The 19024-nt window shown below is 40.6% G+C and overlaps 1 protein-coding gene across 2 annotated transcripts in view; it reads left to right on the top strand.

Moving 5' to 3' along the window:
* The first annotated feature begins 443 nt into the window (after positions 1–443).
* RNF144B (ring finger protein 144B) overlaps positions 444–19024 on the top strand; it is a 61573-nt gene continuing 42992 nt past the window's right edge. For both annotated transcript variants that reach the window (XM_026059533.1, XM_026059532.1), the window contains exons 1-2: positions 444–713; positions 17783–17971. In XM_026059533.1, the coding sequence (XP_025915318.1) occupies positions 17807–17971 (165 nt within the window). In that variant the 5' untranslated portion in view covers positions 444–713; positions 17783–17806. The remainder of the gene's footprint in view (positions 714–17782; positions 17972–19024) is intronic.

The raw sequence follows: 19024 nt of genomic DNA, 5'->3' as shown, positions 1-19024 counted from the left end.
CTCTATTTGTGAGTTTAGAGTTTGACTCCCCTCCAGCATGAAGCAATCACTTTGCTTTTAGAACACATTTTTCACATGTGGAGATAGGCAGAAGCCAACAATGTTTCATGCATCATCTGCCAATAGGTCAGCTGCTGCACAGATTGCTATCCTAAAACAGGTTAAACGGCAATTGAGAGTTTTTTTTATGAGTGTCACATTTAATGCTTTCTCTCTTTCAGTTTTATCTTGTCAGGGGTCAGATGGGAGTTAAAATTAAAAGCAGGATGGATATGCAAAATAGGAAGGTTAGGGTATGTGTTGGCTGGAATCTGACAGGATTTAAGTAATCACCTGCAGTTGAATTGAGACTCAGATGGGAAGTAGGAAGTGCTGTACTCAAGCTTCCTGTATAAATAAATGCAGCTTTCTCACAGCTACTGCATACAAGCTGTGACGTGCTTTTAAGATATAATGGCAGCATGCTCTTAATAGCAGGAGGGGATTATTTATCAGAGTGGCAAAAGGGTTGGGAGACAAGTCCTGTTACAGTCCAAAAAAAGTGTACAGCTGTCAGATACGCAGAGAAGAGGAAGAGGGTGTGCGAGAGAAATCTGCCTCTGCTTCTGATTGTAAGCTACAGTGGTTGTGACATGATTCTTGGGAGCACTGGAGTGTGAGTAAAGCTATTGAAAAGTCAAACAGCTGGGAGTGAATGCTACTCTCCTTTCAAGGTATGTTGGAATATAGCTTTTTGTCTATTTTTTCCTTAAAAGCATGTGGTTTGGCTAAAATCTTTAACTGTGTGGTGCTTAGAACTGAGACAAAAAGGAAATATTGGAGTCCAGACTATTAAAGACACAGAAAATTAAATAGTCATCAAGTATTTTCCAAAAGGGTGAAAATAGTTTTGTCAGTGTAACTTTTAAAGGAATATCTGCATGAAGTGTTTGAAAATGCTGCAGTATTAAGACATATCTCTGTGAAAAGCAGTTGCTAAGATGGCATACTATCAGTCATATATCTGTTGTAGCTTAAATACAAGAACTCACTTCATACTGAAAACACATTTGATTAAGCTGCGGGAGTCTGAGTTTGAAATGTACAGATTTCCTCCTGTTTTAAAGGCATTTCTTATGTCCCAGTATTGTGCAGCTGATATTGTAAAGGAAAAATACGCTGATCTGTATGATAAGTGCTAATGTGCACTTCTAATCTGTTCAGGGTTTAGGGTTATGGAGTTTAAGTAAGCATGTACTAAATGTACAATATGTTTATTTCCTAGTGTGCATTATTATTATTATTTTTTATTTTTAAACACTAAATAGAACAGAAAATTGCATGTTTAATGGTACATTCATACTGCTTTCTCTTTCTCAATTTAAGGCTTTCGCAGTACCAGGCTGCTTCAGTAATAAAGATGTTTCACTCTGGCTTATTATAAGCCTCTCTATTTTCTGTAAAGGTATTCTGCTTCCTACAGTTATATCAAATGTCCTCCTTCATGGAGTAGTATAAGTAGTAAAATACTTAAAAGGACTATAGTTAAGGAAACAGTGTAGTGTAACTTCCCATCCTCTTGGTAAATAGACACTGAATGCTTTTGAAGTGAATTTTAGTGCAGATATAGGCCATGACTGAAATACAGCTGTGCAGCTTTACAACTGACTGTGAGTAGGCACAGTAACATGATATGCTTGGCTACTCTCAGACTGAAGGGCAAATGCTCTTGGTTAAGGGCAAGCTTTCGGTTTGGAATACAAATGTTTCTGGAAACAGAAGTTTCAAAATCCTGTCCTTAAATATTTTCCAAAACAAATACATTGGCCCAGTTCTCCTCCTGCTTAGGACTTGTCTATGCCTGAAAATATGAGTGGGTGTATGGGTTGTCATAATATGAAAGTGGCTGAAACCTTTCTGTGAACGTAAGCTACATTGGGGGGGAAAAAAATAGTACATTGAAAAGGGATTTGCTGTAGTTACACTGTTGGAAACAATTCTTTAGGTTATATATTAAGAAGAATGTGTTTGCAGAGTGTCTAAAGCTGTGGTAAAGTGGGAGATATTCCTTTTCAAAATAAACTGGAGCTATTCCAAGGCCAAGCCAGTATGACAAGAATCAGACTCCTTTTGTCCCATTCATCTTACTGTATGATGGGGGTATTTAACACAAAGTGCCATCTGCTCTTACAAGGGCATGGAAACCTTCCTCAACTTCATGTAGAAATAGCATTTGACTGTGTGGTTTATGTTCCCCACGTTGAACTGTATTCTGCATGTTCCTTGTTGCCAGTTACTGTCCTCTTTCTCCCAAGTGGTGACATTTTAGTGATTTTGTTTGTGTGGTGGTATACTTTGGAGTAAAAGTTAGTAATATAAATAGCCAACAATATGGAGTTGTTTCCCTCTAGTGAGGTTCTTGGACTGCACTATTACCTAATGCTTCCTAAGCTTTGTAAAAATAACTAAATAAAAAATAACCTGAAAGTGGTTACCTGACCTTTCCCTTCTGTTGGAGGAAGACAGTAATTTGTCCTTACTATGATCTTAATAAGTTTAAAATGCAACTGTGGAAGGAAGCAAGTCACTTTACAGGAAAACAAGCAGTGCTCATACTTAACCTAGTTCCCAGTTTTCATTAGTACACCTCTGATAATATCTGTGGCATAAGTTTGAGTCCTATGCTTGTAATCCACCCTGTCCAGACCCTTCAGTGACTTTTAGTGGTGAGTCCCAGTGGAGTATGTTGCTTTGTTGGGTAGCTTAAACTTCTAAAGACTCGCTGTCCCTCTTCTAGAGCAGGGAGCTTTCTTAGATGTGTCTGAAAGTACACAATGCCTATAGATCATACATACTGGATCCATAAATATCTCCTGGGCTGGTAGTATTGTGAAACCTGAGACCATAATTACAGCTTTAGGCCTGTGGATGTCACAAGCACATGTGAACAAAATACTGTGGCAGGCTGCCAGCGTCACCATGAACTGAGTCCACTGGACCTCCTTGCACGTATCAAAACAGACCTGTATTTTCATGAGGCTGAGAAGGATTCCAAATCTGTTCTCTTCCCCTGAGTGCTCCCCGGGACATGGGTACAGTTCCCCCCTCTGCTGCCAGCTTCCCCATGCCAAAGTCAAGCCATGTGTAATGCACTTCACAAACTTTATTACCCAGAACAGCCACGAATAATCTTATATTCATTCCATCTCTTAAAAATAATCATCTTTTTGTTTGTGAAGGGGAACAAAACAAAAAAGAACAGATCCTAAGAGAGAGAGAGCAATGGTACTAAGCTTGACTTCTATCATTTTGTGTTTCTGCTGAAGCACAGCTGAGCTCCAGTGCTAGACTATGATCCTCTTCACTCAACAGAGAAGAACAAGTCTGAGGGCCATCATACATTGCAAATTTACCCAGTCTTGGACAAATATTTACAGAGGTGCTTGTGCCAAATAACTTTGTGCTGATCAGTAAAAAAATAGTATTCAGTAAATTTTCTCTGTGACTCTTGTAAATGGTTTCAGCTCAGTGGGAACCGAGTGGGCACTTTCATAAAACAGATCTTTGTTAGCAGATATTAAAACACTCATTAAAAAAAGATAAGATATCAAATTACAAAGGACTTCATCCTGCGCTTCCTACTGAAGTGGGACTTCTCCAACTCCTTTTCCTTCTGTGAGGAGCAGAGCTGATTGCAACATTGCTGAATGGAAATTTCAAAGCATGAGAGCATGACTAGGTTAAATGTGTTGCAAGCACACTTTCAAATGAAAAATGTAGCTATATATGAAATACTTTACTGATGCAATTTCTTAGATTTCTTTGCATATATAGATACTTGCCCACAATGACGTAACTGTTCCCCACTCCTGGTTCCCCTTGTTCTAGAAAAGGTTATGGTTTGCCTGAGATCTGGGTGTTTTTTACTGTATTTCTAGGGGAATCTGCTCAGCCTCCAAGGGAAAATCCCTTGGTTAAGCACAGGAGTCAGACAAGTACTGTAATTAGAAGTGCCATCACCTTACCTGATTCTTTGAATGTTTTTGGTGCCTGCAAGTGCAGTTTTAACTTGAGTGGAATTTGGGACACTTGATGATGGAACCTAAAAGTGTTCTTGTGTCTCGTGTTTCCAACAGAGTCAGTGTCTCCCAAGTCCCAAAGACAACCAGCAGTAGGTACAATGATTTGAGCCATGTGAATCTGGCTCAATCTATAGAATTGTTAACCTCCCTCAAGTAAGGCAGTTCCAGACATGTTGTATTCAAGGGACTCTTTTTTTTTTTTTAATTATGTTTATATAAAACCTAGAGAAATGCTGTACCCTTCTGACAGACTTCAAAGACCATAAATAGGAGCAATAGAGTGAGTCAGAGTGGGACTATGTATGAGGCTCCAGAACAGGGATAAGTCTTTTTTTTTTTGATGTTGGTCTGGAGCTGATGTCAGTGAGGATGGTGGAGTCAAGAGGTGCTGTCTGTGAAAACTATGGCCAGCACATTGCCTTGGAAAAGTCCAGCTTGTGTGTGGGGGGGATTATGCATGCTAGAACACATCAGCATGATGCTGTAACTGCTCATTATAGACACACCAGCAATGGGGAGTTGTTTCACACACTGTCTTTTTGTCTGAAGGAGAGACAGGAGATGCTGATTAGGAGACATAAACAGAGTTCAGAATTACTTTTTACAAGAAGGAGAAAAATACCATTGTACTGTCATGCTTACATTCCTCCCCTTTAATTGAAAAGGTCTGCATCTGTTGCAAGCTTTTCTACCTTTTACTTTGCTGTAATAATGATGAGAGGAGGGAAAGTGTAAGATGTGAGTCATTACTCAGAGAGTGGATTCTGTCTGGGTGTCTGACAGATGCTTTGATATTCATGTTTGGTTGTACAAGATATTGTATCTTCAGACTGCCAGTGAGTAAATGTGCAGATCTGAAAACCCTTACATGCACTGTATGTTTGCAAAAAGGAGAAGTCATTGCAATAGGGGAGCTGTACCCATACATTCAGGGGCTGAAATGGGTCCTTTGGGGCTGCCTTTACTTATGCTTTTATGTAGTGTATATATTGCTGTGGCTTAGGGATGAATTCCTTGGTCTTGTGTATATATAGCTGCAAATCTTTCCAAACTACTTATTCCAAACCCCTATGTACATAGAAAAAAAATGCATTTAATGACAGCTGCTGTATAGGCTAATTATTTGCATGCAAATAAAATTCCAGGATTAAGCAGAAATTGTGAAGCCCGGGCTGACACTCGTTACTTCTGAGTAGTGGATGGGAAGGTTCATGTGTTCTGCCTGTGTTTAATTTGGAAGTGCTCTGATGGGTGGAGGTGGGGAGAAGGTGAAGGAAAATGAGGTGTTTTCCCCCCCCCTTTCCTTACCCCTCCCCCCCCCAAAAGAAGGTTACAAAGATGTAGTCACTATAGTTTTGGGGAAAATGTAGTCTTTTTCTTTTAGGGAAAACTATCAGGTTCTGTGGGCTATTTACTATTGCACTCAGTTGAGGCTCTTTGAGAGTGAAGGACTCTCAGCTGACCGCTGACCCTGGAACCCTTCCCAGTGGCATTTCCACAGTACAGGGCTAAGATAACACCTGCAGGGCCAGCAGGAACTTACTTGCTGAAGTTTTGCACAACTGAGACGATGCAATGTTGCACCTTCTTGGCCTCTTCACAGCTCTGCCGATGAATTCAGTGGTAGAGAGTCTCCATCTACACTCTCCAGGGAGAATTTGGGGGAAGGAGGGTCATGACCTTTGCCAGGAGTGAAGTCAAAGCCATATATATTAAATTTAGCTGATACTACTTTAAGAGCATGGGTTTTTTTGGATTGGTCAATGTTTTTATTGCAAATACCCAAGTAGTGTACATGGCTTGACCAGTTTCAACCCCCTTGGTGACTTAGCTTCCCACATTTTGGGATGATGGGCCAACAAATGAAGGAAACATGCGGTTGCGGGGAGAAGGGTAGAGGAGAAGTAAAGAACTCTTACCATAACTCCTTTTCCTAATTATTTAACAAAGTTGACAAAATGCCTACTTCTGAGCCATTAGTTGTATGGTCATAATTAAAGGATCAGCTACCAGAAAGATATGGTTTCTGTAAGATTTTCCTCTTACAGCATAGCATGGCTATGAATTTTTTTCAGTGCAATGTTCTAGATGCTCATTTTTCTGAGTGCCTGTAGGTAGGGCAGCTTTCTGCAACTATTCCTAGTTGCTTATCTTCCCTCACATAAGGAGGCCCATTGGAGCTGTTGGGAGCACTCCCATTGGCAGGACTAAGACTTTGTTGGCTAAGATCTTGTAGGGACTAACCAATTGTTAAAGATGTTAAGGCTCTCAAGACTGAAATCTTACTTGCGTATAACTTTCTGTTCTCCTCTGAAGTTATTTCTATAGTAAAGGTTGAAATCTGGAGTTAGAGAGAATGACGAATGCAAACCTCTAACTCCATTTGAGGCACACTTGTATTTTATTATTTGTCTTGCAATGGCATCTGGATTTCTAAGTGGTTGCGTAGGGTTCTTAGAAACATACTGTGTCCCTTATGCTTGACACTGTACAGGCAAAAAGCCTTTTTGTGAGTGCTTACAGACAGAAACATGGGGACAGAAGGTGGATGCAGAAAGTCAGATGGGAGAGGACAAGGTAGCAATGAAACATCATTGCATTGCAGGATATGCAGTGTTGTCAGCCCAACCCTGCTGAGCTGCTGTCAAGCTTTTTGACTAAAGTTTAAGAAAATATCAGATTTCTCCTACATAGTTAATGAGATGCAGAGCAAAAAAGATCATGCTCTTTTAAAGATGTTTGTTTATATAAAATGGGCATATATGGGCAATTGAAAAATATGTAGCTGTTAAACTTAGTCAGGAGTATAAGGCTAATTGCAATTGAAGCTATTATGTTATTCTAGCACAGTTTGCACCTTTTGCTAGTATGGTGTATGTGAAGCCTATCAGAGGTTGGAAGTGCCCAGTGCTCACAGCATCCTGTTTAACGAGGCGGGTACCTCGAGCGCTGCACCTTGGAGTTGGTGGGGACGAGCTGGGGCAACAGGCAGTGTAAAAGGAGGCGCATGTGCCAGACTGCTCTAAGGAGCTGTGCCCTGGTATGCTGCGCTCATCGCTCTTCCTGCAGGTGGGTGGCAAAGAGGGGGAGCAAACTCGGATATTGAGAGGATGAGCAGAGAGACTTAGGGGATTGTTACTAGAGTTTATTTYCCTTTTTTGCCTCTGCAGATTTGGCCACAGCTGGGATTCACGCAGTGCTCTGTCCTTTCTTTGTTCCCTATTGCAGCCTACTTTGGTAGGGCTCCTGTCTCTCAAGAAACTGGGAGAGGAATGGTCTAGGGATACACTTGGAGTAACTTAATAAGTGGTTGTGAGGAGCAATGTCAGTTGCTTCAGTAAGTAGAAGTGTTTAGTAGTTTCAAAACAATCTACTCATATTAGGGCCAGTCCTGTGTTATTGCTTCTTAATGACCATATATTGCTTCTCATCAAACTCCAGCATAGTCATTAGTTAGATATGTTGTTTTCTTAATGGAAAATGCATATATTGGCCATAGTGACTTCCCCATGGTCTAATCTTCAAACCTGACTCCAAATCTTTGATTCACTGAATGGCATTGTAGCTAAAACTTGAAAGCTACCACTGGACAATGGCCTCCTTTCTTCCTCCCCGCAACCTTCTAAGTCATTGAAATGTGTTTGGATCACAGACAGTTTTCAGTGTTTCAGTGTTTTCACTTTTTTATTTTAGTTACCTTGACCCTATCTAATCTGACATTAGAGATGAACATGGTGTTCAAACTAAAACATTGTACCTGTTAGTTCAATTCACTGAGCAGTCATGCAAAAATTCTTATAAAAGGAAAATGAACTTAGCTTCTATTCATGTAAATCTAAAATGGTGTAAAAGTGCTTTTTTTGATGCTTGTAATAAACAAGATCATAAGAGGATAATCTTATAAGCTCACGGTTTTCTAGGCCTGACAGAATGAAATGACAGAGATATTAAAGGTATCACCTTATGGCAAGCTTTAAAAAAAACATTCCTTGAGCAGTGCCTTCTAAAAATAAATATCCAGATATGTTATTTTTTCAATATATGGTGTTACATTAAATATTTGTAATATATGTTGTTATTCCATGATTCCATGGGGGATCTCTTTTATTGGCTTGGTCAGCTCAGTGGTTCTTTGGGCTGTGGCAAATTCTGCACACTTTTTGGCCCTAAGAAGTTTCTTGCTCTCACCTTTGAGACCTGGCTTTGGCTCTGGTCTCTGCTTTCTTGGACTGTAGGAGCTGGTCTCCCTGCAGCAGCACTCTCCTGCCTGCCCTACCTTGCAGTCAGAGCACTGCTCTCTCCAAACACATCTTCTGAAAACACCCTATTCTAAATTATAAATATTCCATCTCAAGGAGTTAACATATCCCAAGGTTTTGTTACCCAGTTAACAAAAATAAATGTTTCTTTTTCTGTATCAAAGGTAAATTGTTACATTAAACTTCCTATTCCTGTTTCTGTTAGGACATTTAGCCAAGTTACCAACCTGCTTGACTTCTCAAGAGCTCAATTCCTTTTACTATGCTACAATTACCAAAAGCCTTCATGTGGTCAACAAACAAGACCTACCTACCACTTGCTTTTGTCATTAATGGCATGAAGAGTGGTTGTTTTTTTTTTTTAAGTAGTGGTATGTCACCTTTTGTCAACAGGAAATTACAAATAAAGTACACCAAAGTAGTTTGGATAGAAATTCCTTGTAGCTTAGCATTAACAGATGTTGCATAGTATCATTAGGAATAGGGGTGTTATTTAGATAAGCTTCAGAGTCTAATCTTACTCTGGTAACTAATACTTGGAATTACGCTCAGTAAAATTTGTTTCTTTGTGTTTTGGAAATATTTGGAAATTTTTGATGCCAAAATACACAGGTTCTGTTGTATAGCAGCAATTTGCCTGTTTCACTGTATTTTGTGCTGATCAACATTCCATAGCTCTGTGACTGTCCAGGTAAATATAGGACTTTAGGGGAATTTTGCTATTGACTGTCTGTGAGACCAGGCATATTATGATAGCCTGCTGCAAGCAGGCTGCACCATCAAGCTGCTCAGGCATATTAAGTTTGATGCATCTGGGTTGTGCCCAGCTTGATGCTCATGAGCATGCCCAAGGCTCATGTGCAGTAGGTCTGATGCAGGGAGCATTTGGTCTGTTGCTTTCAGGCCTGCCAGTGTCAACTGTGCTGTATCTTGAATTTAGATATGTCCTARTTCAAGCACAGTTCTGGGAGAACTGAGTGAAGTTAGTGGCTTTTGTGATATGATTATCTGACCTCATCACCAGCAGAAAGGCTTACTTCTGTCCTCACAGATTCAGTGAATATTGCCATTGTTTTTCATGTCAGGATTGAGAAGATACAAATACCATGCTTTGTTTATGTATTTTGGTTTACTGACAGACTGCATTATTTCTTTTTTAGACTTTATGAGAAAGTGATCTGAAAGTGCTTCTCCTAGCTGTCTGTCAGCTGAGAATAACAGCATTTATTTTACCATTAGCAATTGGAGTCCCTTTCTTTTGACTCCTCTGCTTTTTAGGAATGGAGGGGAAAAAGCACCCACTTTTTTTTTTCCCTCTCACTTATTCCAAAGTAGTGTTGCAAGGAAACACATAAAGGATTTCCACGATTGCAATGAGTCGTATCTGTTTCGGGGGTGGGGGGGGGTGGAATTGGTTTATTATATTCAGTTAATATTCATGGTCCTCTTGCAAGGACCTTTCCTTCTGAGGAGAAACTGGCATAGGGTTGCTAGAAGTTGCAGTGAAAGACTGGTGCTGTAAAGTTTCCAAGTTATTTCTGTCTTGGAGTAGTATGGTTCAGTGGAGAGGCAGGGTTGCCCTACAAGTGTGCCTCACAGAGTTGTGGAGTGCTGTGATTTACATGTGCCCTAACAACCTTTTGATTATTAGAATGTTTTGGAATTATTGGTTGGGAAGCTGTTCAATAAGTGCTTTAGGCATCTGAAAATATTACTATAAAAATACCTGGCAGGAAGCTGGAGGATATCCTTAATTAGTGCAGTCTAAGTCCCTTACATTTTTTTGTTCAAGAGCCTTCTCACTAACTACGTTCCTTTCAAAGTGTTTTATATATTTATTTTTTCAGTTCCTAGCATGATATGAAAATACTTCATAAGGCCAGTGCTTCTTGAACAGCAGCTCAAGGGCTCATACTTTTTCCAGGCATTCCAATGAAAACAAGTGAGAGAAACTGCCCTCGGTGTGTTCTCATGTACCAGACAGCATGTTTACTTAGGCTGCTTGTTCTTTAAACAAGTTTTCCTAAAATAAAAATTTTACAGTGCAAAAGGCTAGCATGAAAAATTATACATCTGACTTTTTAAAGTTCTGCTCAAAGAGAACAGATATTGAATGACTTTCATTCTCTCTAATACTTCAGCTTAGCAACATTTTATGGTAATCCAAAATTGTGTTTCTTTTATATGTACTTGTAATCAGGTCATTGGCTTGGTTGCTGCATTAAGGCGTAGATGTAAAACAGTAATTCTGAATATATTAAAAAGTGTATTTAAAATTAGACCTTCTATCCATGGATCTCATTGCTTTTTTGAGACCACAGCACTTGTGTAACTCATTCATGATCTTATTGCAAAAGAAAAACATTCAGACTTTGATACACAGGAGCACTTAAACACGTGATTAAATGTCCTTTTTGAATATGGAAGGTTTCCTAAATTGGAACTTTTATTGTATATTTTATAGCCTTACTGAATCAGTGCTTGATAAATAATGCTGTATGGACTAGATAGGTACCTCTGTGTAGGCAGTGCCTATCACAAGAAGGAGAAATTAATGCATTGTGGTTTAGGGTCCAATTGATTAGAACACAAAAGTAATAGTATGCTTGATTTGGGTCTATTCTTTGTGCAGAACTGATGATTTTAGAGAAGCTGCCTTAAAAGTGAATTTTGAAAACATTGTCTTGAGAGACAGGACAGCCAAGGACTTATTACTAAAACTGGTATGGATGATTCAGTTTTGTTGAAATTGCGAGTACCATGTGGGTTTGTCAGCTGTTTTCACATGTCCTAATTTCATAGCTCAGCTTATATCTTCTGTGATCTGACCCCATAATCTTAATACTACTTTGTTTTATTTTTAAAATTTTTCTATAATTATTCCTTTTTCCCCAAAGGCCTGATTTTTAGGATTGGTTTTGAACACTTACATTTTTCAGGTAGTTTTCTTATATTTTTTTCTTTTTTTAAGGGGTAACCTTAGTTACAGGAAACAAAATATGATGCTGAGTTAAACTATATCAAAACACATTTTCACATTATATTGAGGCCATTTCATAATGGATGGAGTACTCCAAAAATCTCTAAGGTATGAGAAACAACTGCAGTGTTTGCAAATGTTTCTCCAGGAAAGTTGAGTGAATCCTGGTACATCACATAGGAACTTAAGCACAGGTGCTGTAAGTACTTTTGTTTTGATACTAAAATGATTTTTATAAAATAGGGAAGTACTATATCATGTGTTAGGCCCTAAATGACCTTAAATCTAACCCCAAACCTCTTTATTATCCCATGATGTGTATACAAGTCTATATCCGGTGCTGGTTTATGGCAAGCCCATAGGTCCTGGGGCAGAGGGGACTGTCAGGGCCTACCCTGCCCCACAGGATGGGCTCAGGGGTGCGCCAGCACACAGGGTGGCTGGGCTGGACATGGCACATCCCTCTTTTTGGGATACATTCCTGCAGATTTCTTCCCTGTTTCTGCAGTAATGTGAAGTTGTCATGTGGATCCCTTCTGTGAAAGCTGCCTGTATGAGGGTAACTGGGGTCTGTAGGCAGCTTGGGCTTTGGCTGCTCTCAGAGCTATGAAGATGCATCACAGGTGTCTGCTGGGTGTCGGCATGAGGGCAGGGCCAGAGCGCTCTGTGCTTTCCCCTGCTCACTTCTCCATGCTTCTGCTGAAGTGTCTAAATAACCTAAGCTCTCCTTAGTATCGCAGAGCTGTGTATTCTGCCATGTAAATGCAACCTCTGAGTGCTCCCATGAAAAATATTCCCATGAAAAAATTCATCTATTTTATATTATCGATGGTTTTGTTACAAGGGAAAACACATACAGCAACCTTTCCATCCAGTGAGTATTTCCTAGAGCAATGTATCTCATGTTTGTGCATTTCCTGACTTCCTTTAAACTCAGCATAGAGCTAAAAGCATAGAACTCAACTAATTTCAGCAGAATTGTTTGCAAACACAAGGCTTGAATTAGCTTCTCTAAGAATGCTGCTGTTGTTATTGGAAGCAGTATGTGAAAAATGGAAGGATGACTTATGCTGAATATAATCTGTTCATTCTCCTCCAGCAGCAGCACAGGCGGCTTTCATGACTTTTTGTGATGTTTCTAAGTGGTGAAGGTCATGTTCATACACCTTTTTTTTTTTTTTTGGCTGAGTATCATGACTTGATTGCAGGCACAATAGACAATGTCATTCTGATGTTGCAGTTTAGGGTACTTGTGGCTTGTTTGCTCCATCACACATACAGAGGAACTTTTGTTCTTTGAGCCTGGTAATCTTGGTTTGAGGCACCTGGGCAGACTTATGTGAGTCTTAAGTTTGTTTGTATGATTGTGACAAGGATGTTACCTTACAGTGCATGTTCACAGGGAAAGCTTTAGCCCTAGGTTACATCAATTTTTAACATCTATCCATGGAGCACTTGAGGATGCAGTTTGAAACATCTGTCCTTTCATGTGAACAGTGAGTACCTTGAAGGGATTTCAATGGTATAGACACTGAAAGCCCTTCCCAAGGGGGATGTATGTGTCTCTGTCTCATCTCTTGACGTGGAGTGGCCACAAAACATGACCAATGCTATAACCTGTACTGTCCTGTACCCACAGGAATAAATGTAGCCCATTCAGCATATTTGTGGTGGTTAATAGTCTCCACTTTAGGACACTAGAATGAAGATTTGCCACTGGTAACTCCCCGGAAGCAGGCACAGTAGATATTTGCTGTCAGGCAGTATTTTCCAAAACAAAAAAATGGACAGCCTGGTGTCAGGAAGCCTGATGTCAAGTGAACAAATTCTGTATCCCTCCAATGCTTTTGTTGTGTTTTTTTTCTTTTATCCTCAAAAGCTCTACTATTTTCCTGTTAGCGTTTCTGCCCGTACTTATCCTCCCATCCCAATGGCCTTTTTCATCTGTTTTAAGTATGCTTTTATGTTTTCTTGCATATGGGTGTTGTTGAGACATTTCAGTGCTATGTGAAAGCATGAAGCTTTGTCACCTCCCAGAGACAAAGCAAAAGTGTCTGCAGGCAGTTGAACAGAACAGAAACATTGACAGTATTGAGCACTCAGCAAATTGCATTCCTGGTGACTATGCAGTTGACACTCTCCTAGGACTGACTCCATCTAGTTCATCCACATCCATTCAAATTTCTGCTCATGCCTTATCCGATAGCACCAACACTGTTAATATCAGAGATATGGAAAGGAGAGTGTTCTTACAGAACTTTTCCTTATAAGGTGGGAGGCATACAATTTGAGGAAATATGTCCCATTTCCTGGAAGTTATGTGCAACGTAAAAGGAATGTCATCTGTGTATGTGTGTGCATGTACATAGCTCACAGAAGTATGGGAAAATTTGGATCTTTGGTTTTTACAAGTCCTGAGTGTTTACACACACAGTGGGGCCAGTTTGACCCTTCATTGCCACTGTTTCTACTGGTGCAGAATTTAGTCTAGTATCTTACTCCAGGTTAGAGTGTCCCTGAGATGTGTTTATCCTTATTCCATAATATCTCATGAGCCTTTATTGTTGTTCAAGGAGCTTCTGTGAGGAGCTATGTGCTGTATTCCAGTTTGCTCAACTTTTARTGATACATTTCTTGCTTTATTGGGGATTCTATCCTAAATGAGCTATTTTTGTTTGTGAAGACTTAGCATGAAAGGGAAGATATTAGTGATTAAAAATGTATTTCGTATATATGAGGGTCCATTTTTTTTCAGAGACTTTCCATTTACTTTTATATAAGGTCATTTTTGTTAATAAAACCTAATATGGGATACTCTTTTCCTCTTTGTGCTCAACTGATTCTTCAGTGTCCCTCTCTTCCCCTGCACAAGACATACATCCAAGGTGTTTTGTTTTCAACTTAAACTCTTGGCAACTTATCTGTAATTACAGTAGGAATTTTAATCCACTATAAAGCCAGCTGATAGATGTATAATTAACTAATGACAGTCTGTGGGACTAGGCCTAGTAAAGTGAAAGCCATAAAATTGCATCAGCTGAGATGGAACTTCACAGCTTCTCTGCAGTGTATGGAAAACTCAGTTTTGCCTGAGTAGGAAAGTTGGAGTGATGGTTTGAGAGCCCTGGGACAGAGCAGAGTGTGTTGAAGTGTTGGGAAAGAGGAGGAGAAGGAGTAGTGGGTGAGAACTGGAGGAAAAACTAGTGTCTTTCTCTAGCCATCATTTCCACTGTCTGATCTGATGATGGGGTGTGAACGACCTCTGTAGGTCTGACTTCTCTTCAGAGCGCTGTTGCTGTTGGATGGAGCTATTCTTCTCCGTAACCTTTAACTCCTTCCCTTGCATGCTTCCCTTGTCAGTATCAGGAGTAGCAATTCTGTTGGACTGAAGCAGAGACCAATTTGTTGGGCTGCTTTGGGGAAAGGAGTAGGCCRAGTAGGCCGTGCATCCGCTATCTCTTTGACAGACAGGTTTTCATTTGCAAACAGAAAGGCTTTGCCTATGCCAGCCTGACCTGGAGAACTGTTTATGGACAAGCTGGCTTCTTAGGGATGCTGTTGGTGGTGGCCATGATGTGTCCTCCTGGTGTTGTGTAGGCAAGTGGCATGGCTGTTTCAGTGACTCTAACTCTGTTGAACCTCACTGGGATAATTAAGGCTGTGGTGAGGTCAGCCAGCCTGGGTCTTTTTGGAGGCTGGATTCTCTGGTCCACCATGCTTGCTTTGGTTACCTGCTGGAGATTTCCACGGGGTCTTTGTTTTAGGGAGACCTCTGCCTCGCTCTCGCATCCCCTTAATCTACAAACACTCTTTGGGTGATTGGGCTGCCAGAGGTATCATAACAAGTCCCCATAGCCATCACGCTGTCACATCTGGTCACTACTTGGGCACAGTGGTGTATTAGGTGCCTGCCCCTTGCACTGGTGAACTTTCTTGCTGTCGCATTGAGTGCCATATTTAGGCCATCTTAAATAAGCCCCACACCCAAACCTCAGTCATACACCTGAATCTTTCTACTGCTTCCTTAATAGAAGTGTGCAGGGTCATAACCCTTTCAGTTATAAAAATAAGGGAATTGGGAATTTGGGAATTGTTAACAGCTGTATCCATTTTACAGTCCCAAACCCTGAAATATTCCCACTTGTTTTGTTTTACATCAATCCTCTTAACGCTGCTACCTTTTATCATATAAATGAAGAAATGACAAATCTGTGTAGTGTAGTGGTGAGTAACTGTATGGATACAGATGCTGTAGAAAAGCATACCTGAATAATTGTGTTATAATTCTCCTAAATATTAAGATAATGTCTAGCACGTAGTTCAAAATAACAGGTAGTTCTTGATCTGCCATAGCATTTCCACTGACTCACTGATTTTTTTTTTCCCCTCTGTTGCAGTAATTACAGAACAGTATTGCAGTTTCTGACTCAGAGAGGGCTTCATTCCAAGGGCTTCTGGCAATGTTGTAATTCCAGCTCTACAGTTGCATGGAATGAATYGTGGGGGACACAATGGTAGCAGGCAGGGACTGAGCCAAGAATAATGTGGGTGTGGTGTGTGTTTTGAACTAGTGATAGCAAACTATTAAAGGGAGAACTTGCTTTGGATAAGCAGCCAGAGATTTGGTTGACAGAATCTTGGCTATGGTCTCAGGTCTCTAAAACTGGGCGCTTACAAGAGAGACATCTCGAGGGAGACATCTGAAGGCTTCTCTGTCAGGCTAAGCTAGGAAACTACTGAGTGTCGAAATGAAAAACAGGCAAGTGTGCCCCCACTCAGACTTGGTATGCTTTCACAGCTTTTGAACAGAGACAGTCGTCAGACCTGTGGGGAATGAGACTCCTGGGCAGCCCTGGGGAAGGGGATCTGTTATGTGTCAGGTTGTGGGGTAGGCACTGTGGGGCCTGGCTTTGTGCGTGCTGTCCCCTCAAGCTCTGTGAGCACCATCCCTTCTTCCTCTGGCCCCCGGGGGGGCTCGTGCTGCAGGTACAGGCAGCGCATTGCATGGGCAGCATGAAGGCAGCAGTGTGCTGCCAAATACGACCTGACAGCACTGCCACGAGGGCACTTAGGACTGCGGGGAGGGAGGTAGAGGTGGACCAAAGGACTCAGCTCTCCTGTTTGTCTCATGAGATGTCAGAACTGACAGGCACATGGACGGGTTTTGATCCTTTGCTTTCATGCTCAGGCAGCCTCCATTCGTGATGCAGCTTTTTAGACTAAGTAGAGCTGCACTACTACTTTGCGCCAGTCGAAACAGCTGTGCGCAGCAGGCCACCAGTCTTTGCTTGTAAGAAATGTGTACGTGAAGGTCTTCTTGTCCTCAGCTAAGTGTATTCAGAAACAAGTCTGTGGAAGTCAGGCCAAGTTTCTTGCAGATGGGAATAGCTTCTCCTGTGCTTTAAATGCTGTACTTACCCCACTGTCTATTCTGAAGTGAATAAAATCTGTAAGTTTCCTTTCTGTTGTTTCAGCTTAAGCATGAGAATGTTTTCTTTTAATTTCTCTTTCAGTGTAACTGGATGAGAATGAGGATCTTGAAACTTTTTATGGTTATGGTGCAGTGTTTTTAAATGCTTCAGTCAGAAAACAACAACAACAAAAAAGAGAATTAAAGAGGGGAATATATGTGAAATATGCTTACTCTTCTGGATTTAAGTTCCTACCCCACACAGAAGTAGGATGTGCAATCTCCTGTGTTTAGGTGCCTTTGCTACCGCTCTCATGATGAACTGCTAACTCACTGTCTCAATCACAACTCACAGAGAAGATGTAGCTTGTGGTACCTACTACTTATATAACAGCTTAAATGTTTGGAGTACTTGCTTAGGGAGTGGGTGGCCCACAGTCTGTGCTCACCATGGCTTTGCACTGCCCAGGAGAGCTCCTTAGCTACCAGGCTGGATGTAAAGTGAGAGTGGGGACACCTATTGCAACTGTGCAGGTGCAGCAAAGACTGAAGGCTTTATAGAGGTGGGAGGGGTATGACTCTAAGTCAGTGGAGAGGGGACAGTGATGCTCATTTGGGAAGAGAATGACATGGATCTTATCCTAGGTCTGCATATATATGCACTCATTTAGCTATTTTATTTATTTTTTAATACTAATAATGAATTAGCCCAAGTAATGTCCTTGCTCTGAGGACTTTGGTGTTGCATACAACACTGTTGCATGCAACACTGGTAGTGTGTCATCTGTGTGAGTTCTGTTTTCTGTATTATTATTATTTTTAATTTGAGAAATGGTCTGACTGATGCGCTTTGTGCTAGCGAGTTAAATATTCTCTGAGAATTGACCCAGATTGGGCCTTCTGGGTTCTCAGACATCATCTTGGTAAATTTTAAATGGCCTGAAGTGTGAAACTGGCACCAAGATACCAAAGTAGTACATTTGAGTGTGCGAGTGCTGAGTTGTAGGCTCTCGGATCAATGAAGTCACTACACGGCTCATGTGAAGTTTCAGCTGCTGATTTCTCTTTTCAGGTTGAGTGGACCATTAATGAGCAGATGGGCTCTGCTGGGAAGACTTGCCCTCACACCATGACAGCTGATGAGACAAAAGCTGGAGAGTTAGCTCTGGAGCCCCTGCTCACTTGCAAGCTATGTCTCTGTGAATATTCTCTGGATAAGATGACCACTCTTCAGGAATGCAGCTGCATCTTTTGCACATCGGTAAGATCCAGCAGTGCCTTTAGGTTATAGGAACAGAGTAAAAAGAGATAGACCTGTGAGATGGTGTTGCTCATCCCCTGCTAGAATTGTGTGTTACCCATGCTGATAGAGGATGCTTTCCTAAAGAACATTTGGTGTTAATCTGTCTTGCCTTGTTTAAAAGAATTCTGTCACTCTGCTTTCAATAATTTGTCACTCTAACAGAAGTTCCCATAACAAATAATAATAAATCCCAGTAGTAAATGTCTGGGGGGAAAAGATGCACTTTAAGACTGTCAGAGAACCTACATAGTCCATATGCAATCACAATATTTATTTTTCTGAAGCAAAATTGTGCAACATCATAGGATGACTGTAGAATTTTGTTTCCCCATTAGCATTTTCTGAGTAGTTGGAGACCTTTTCTTTTTTTCTTTTAAATCTTCTGTGTAATTCTAAACAAAAATGAAGCTTGACCTATTGCAACACAATCTATGCTGCAGAGACATTGCTCAGGTCATGCATTGCCTATAGCTATCAGCGATGACTTTTCTCCTTGCAAATTCAGATCAAATAAAGCTGGTTGGAATGATGAAGACTGAGGTTGAGTGAACTGATAAAGGTCCTATGGACATTAGTACTCTACTGGCTTCTTTGTCAGCATGGGAAAATGGACGCAGTTTACCTGGGCATGGTGACTTTGATGTACCTGAATAATGGATATTGGAAGCAGGTTAGAAGCCTTTGGAGGGAGGTTGGATTTTTTTGCCACATAATAAATGTATTTGGTTTTATTAAAAAAAAAAAAAAAAGTGGATAAGCTCCCAACAAGTACTTTTAAGTTTTGGTTTTGATTGTTTGAATTCTTGGAAGAAATACGGTATTTGTTAAGCTGACTTGTGTCAAACTTCACTTTGAATTTAGGGCAGTTTAAATGAGATAAGAATCTAGCAGTGTTTTTCAAAAAATTAGGATAAGATTGATTAATATGGGCTTTTTATTTGAACTTCATGTAGTGTCGTTTCCATACCGGCTTCCACAAAGCATTTTCACCTTCTTAGTTTGTAACATACT

This window comes from Apteryx rowi, unplaced genomic scaffold, assembly GCF_003343035.1.
Source record: "Apteryx rowi isolate R43461 unplaced genomic scaffold, aptRow1 scaffold_159, whole genome shotgun sequence".
NCBI lineage: Eukaryota > Metazoa > Chordata > Aves > Apterygiformes > Apterygidae > Apteryx > Apteryx rowi.
The sequence above is the reverse complement of the archived record's forward strand: the minus strand, read 5'-3'. Positions and strand labels throughout refer to the sequence as shown.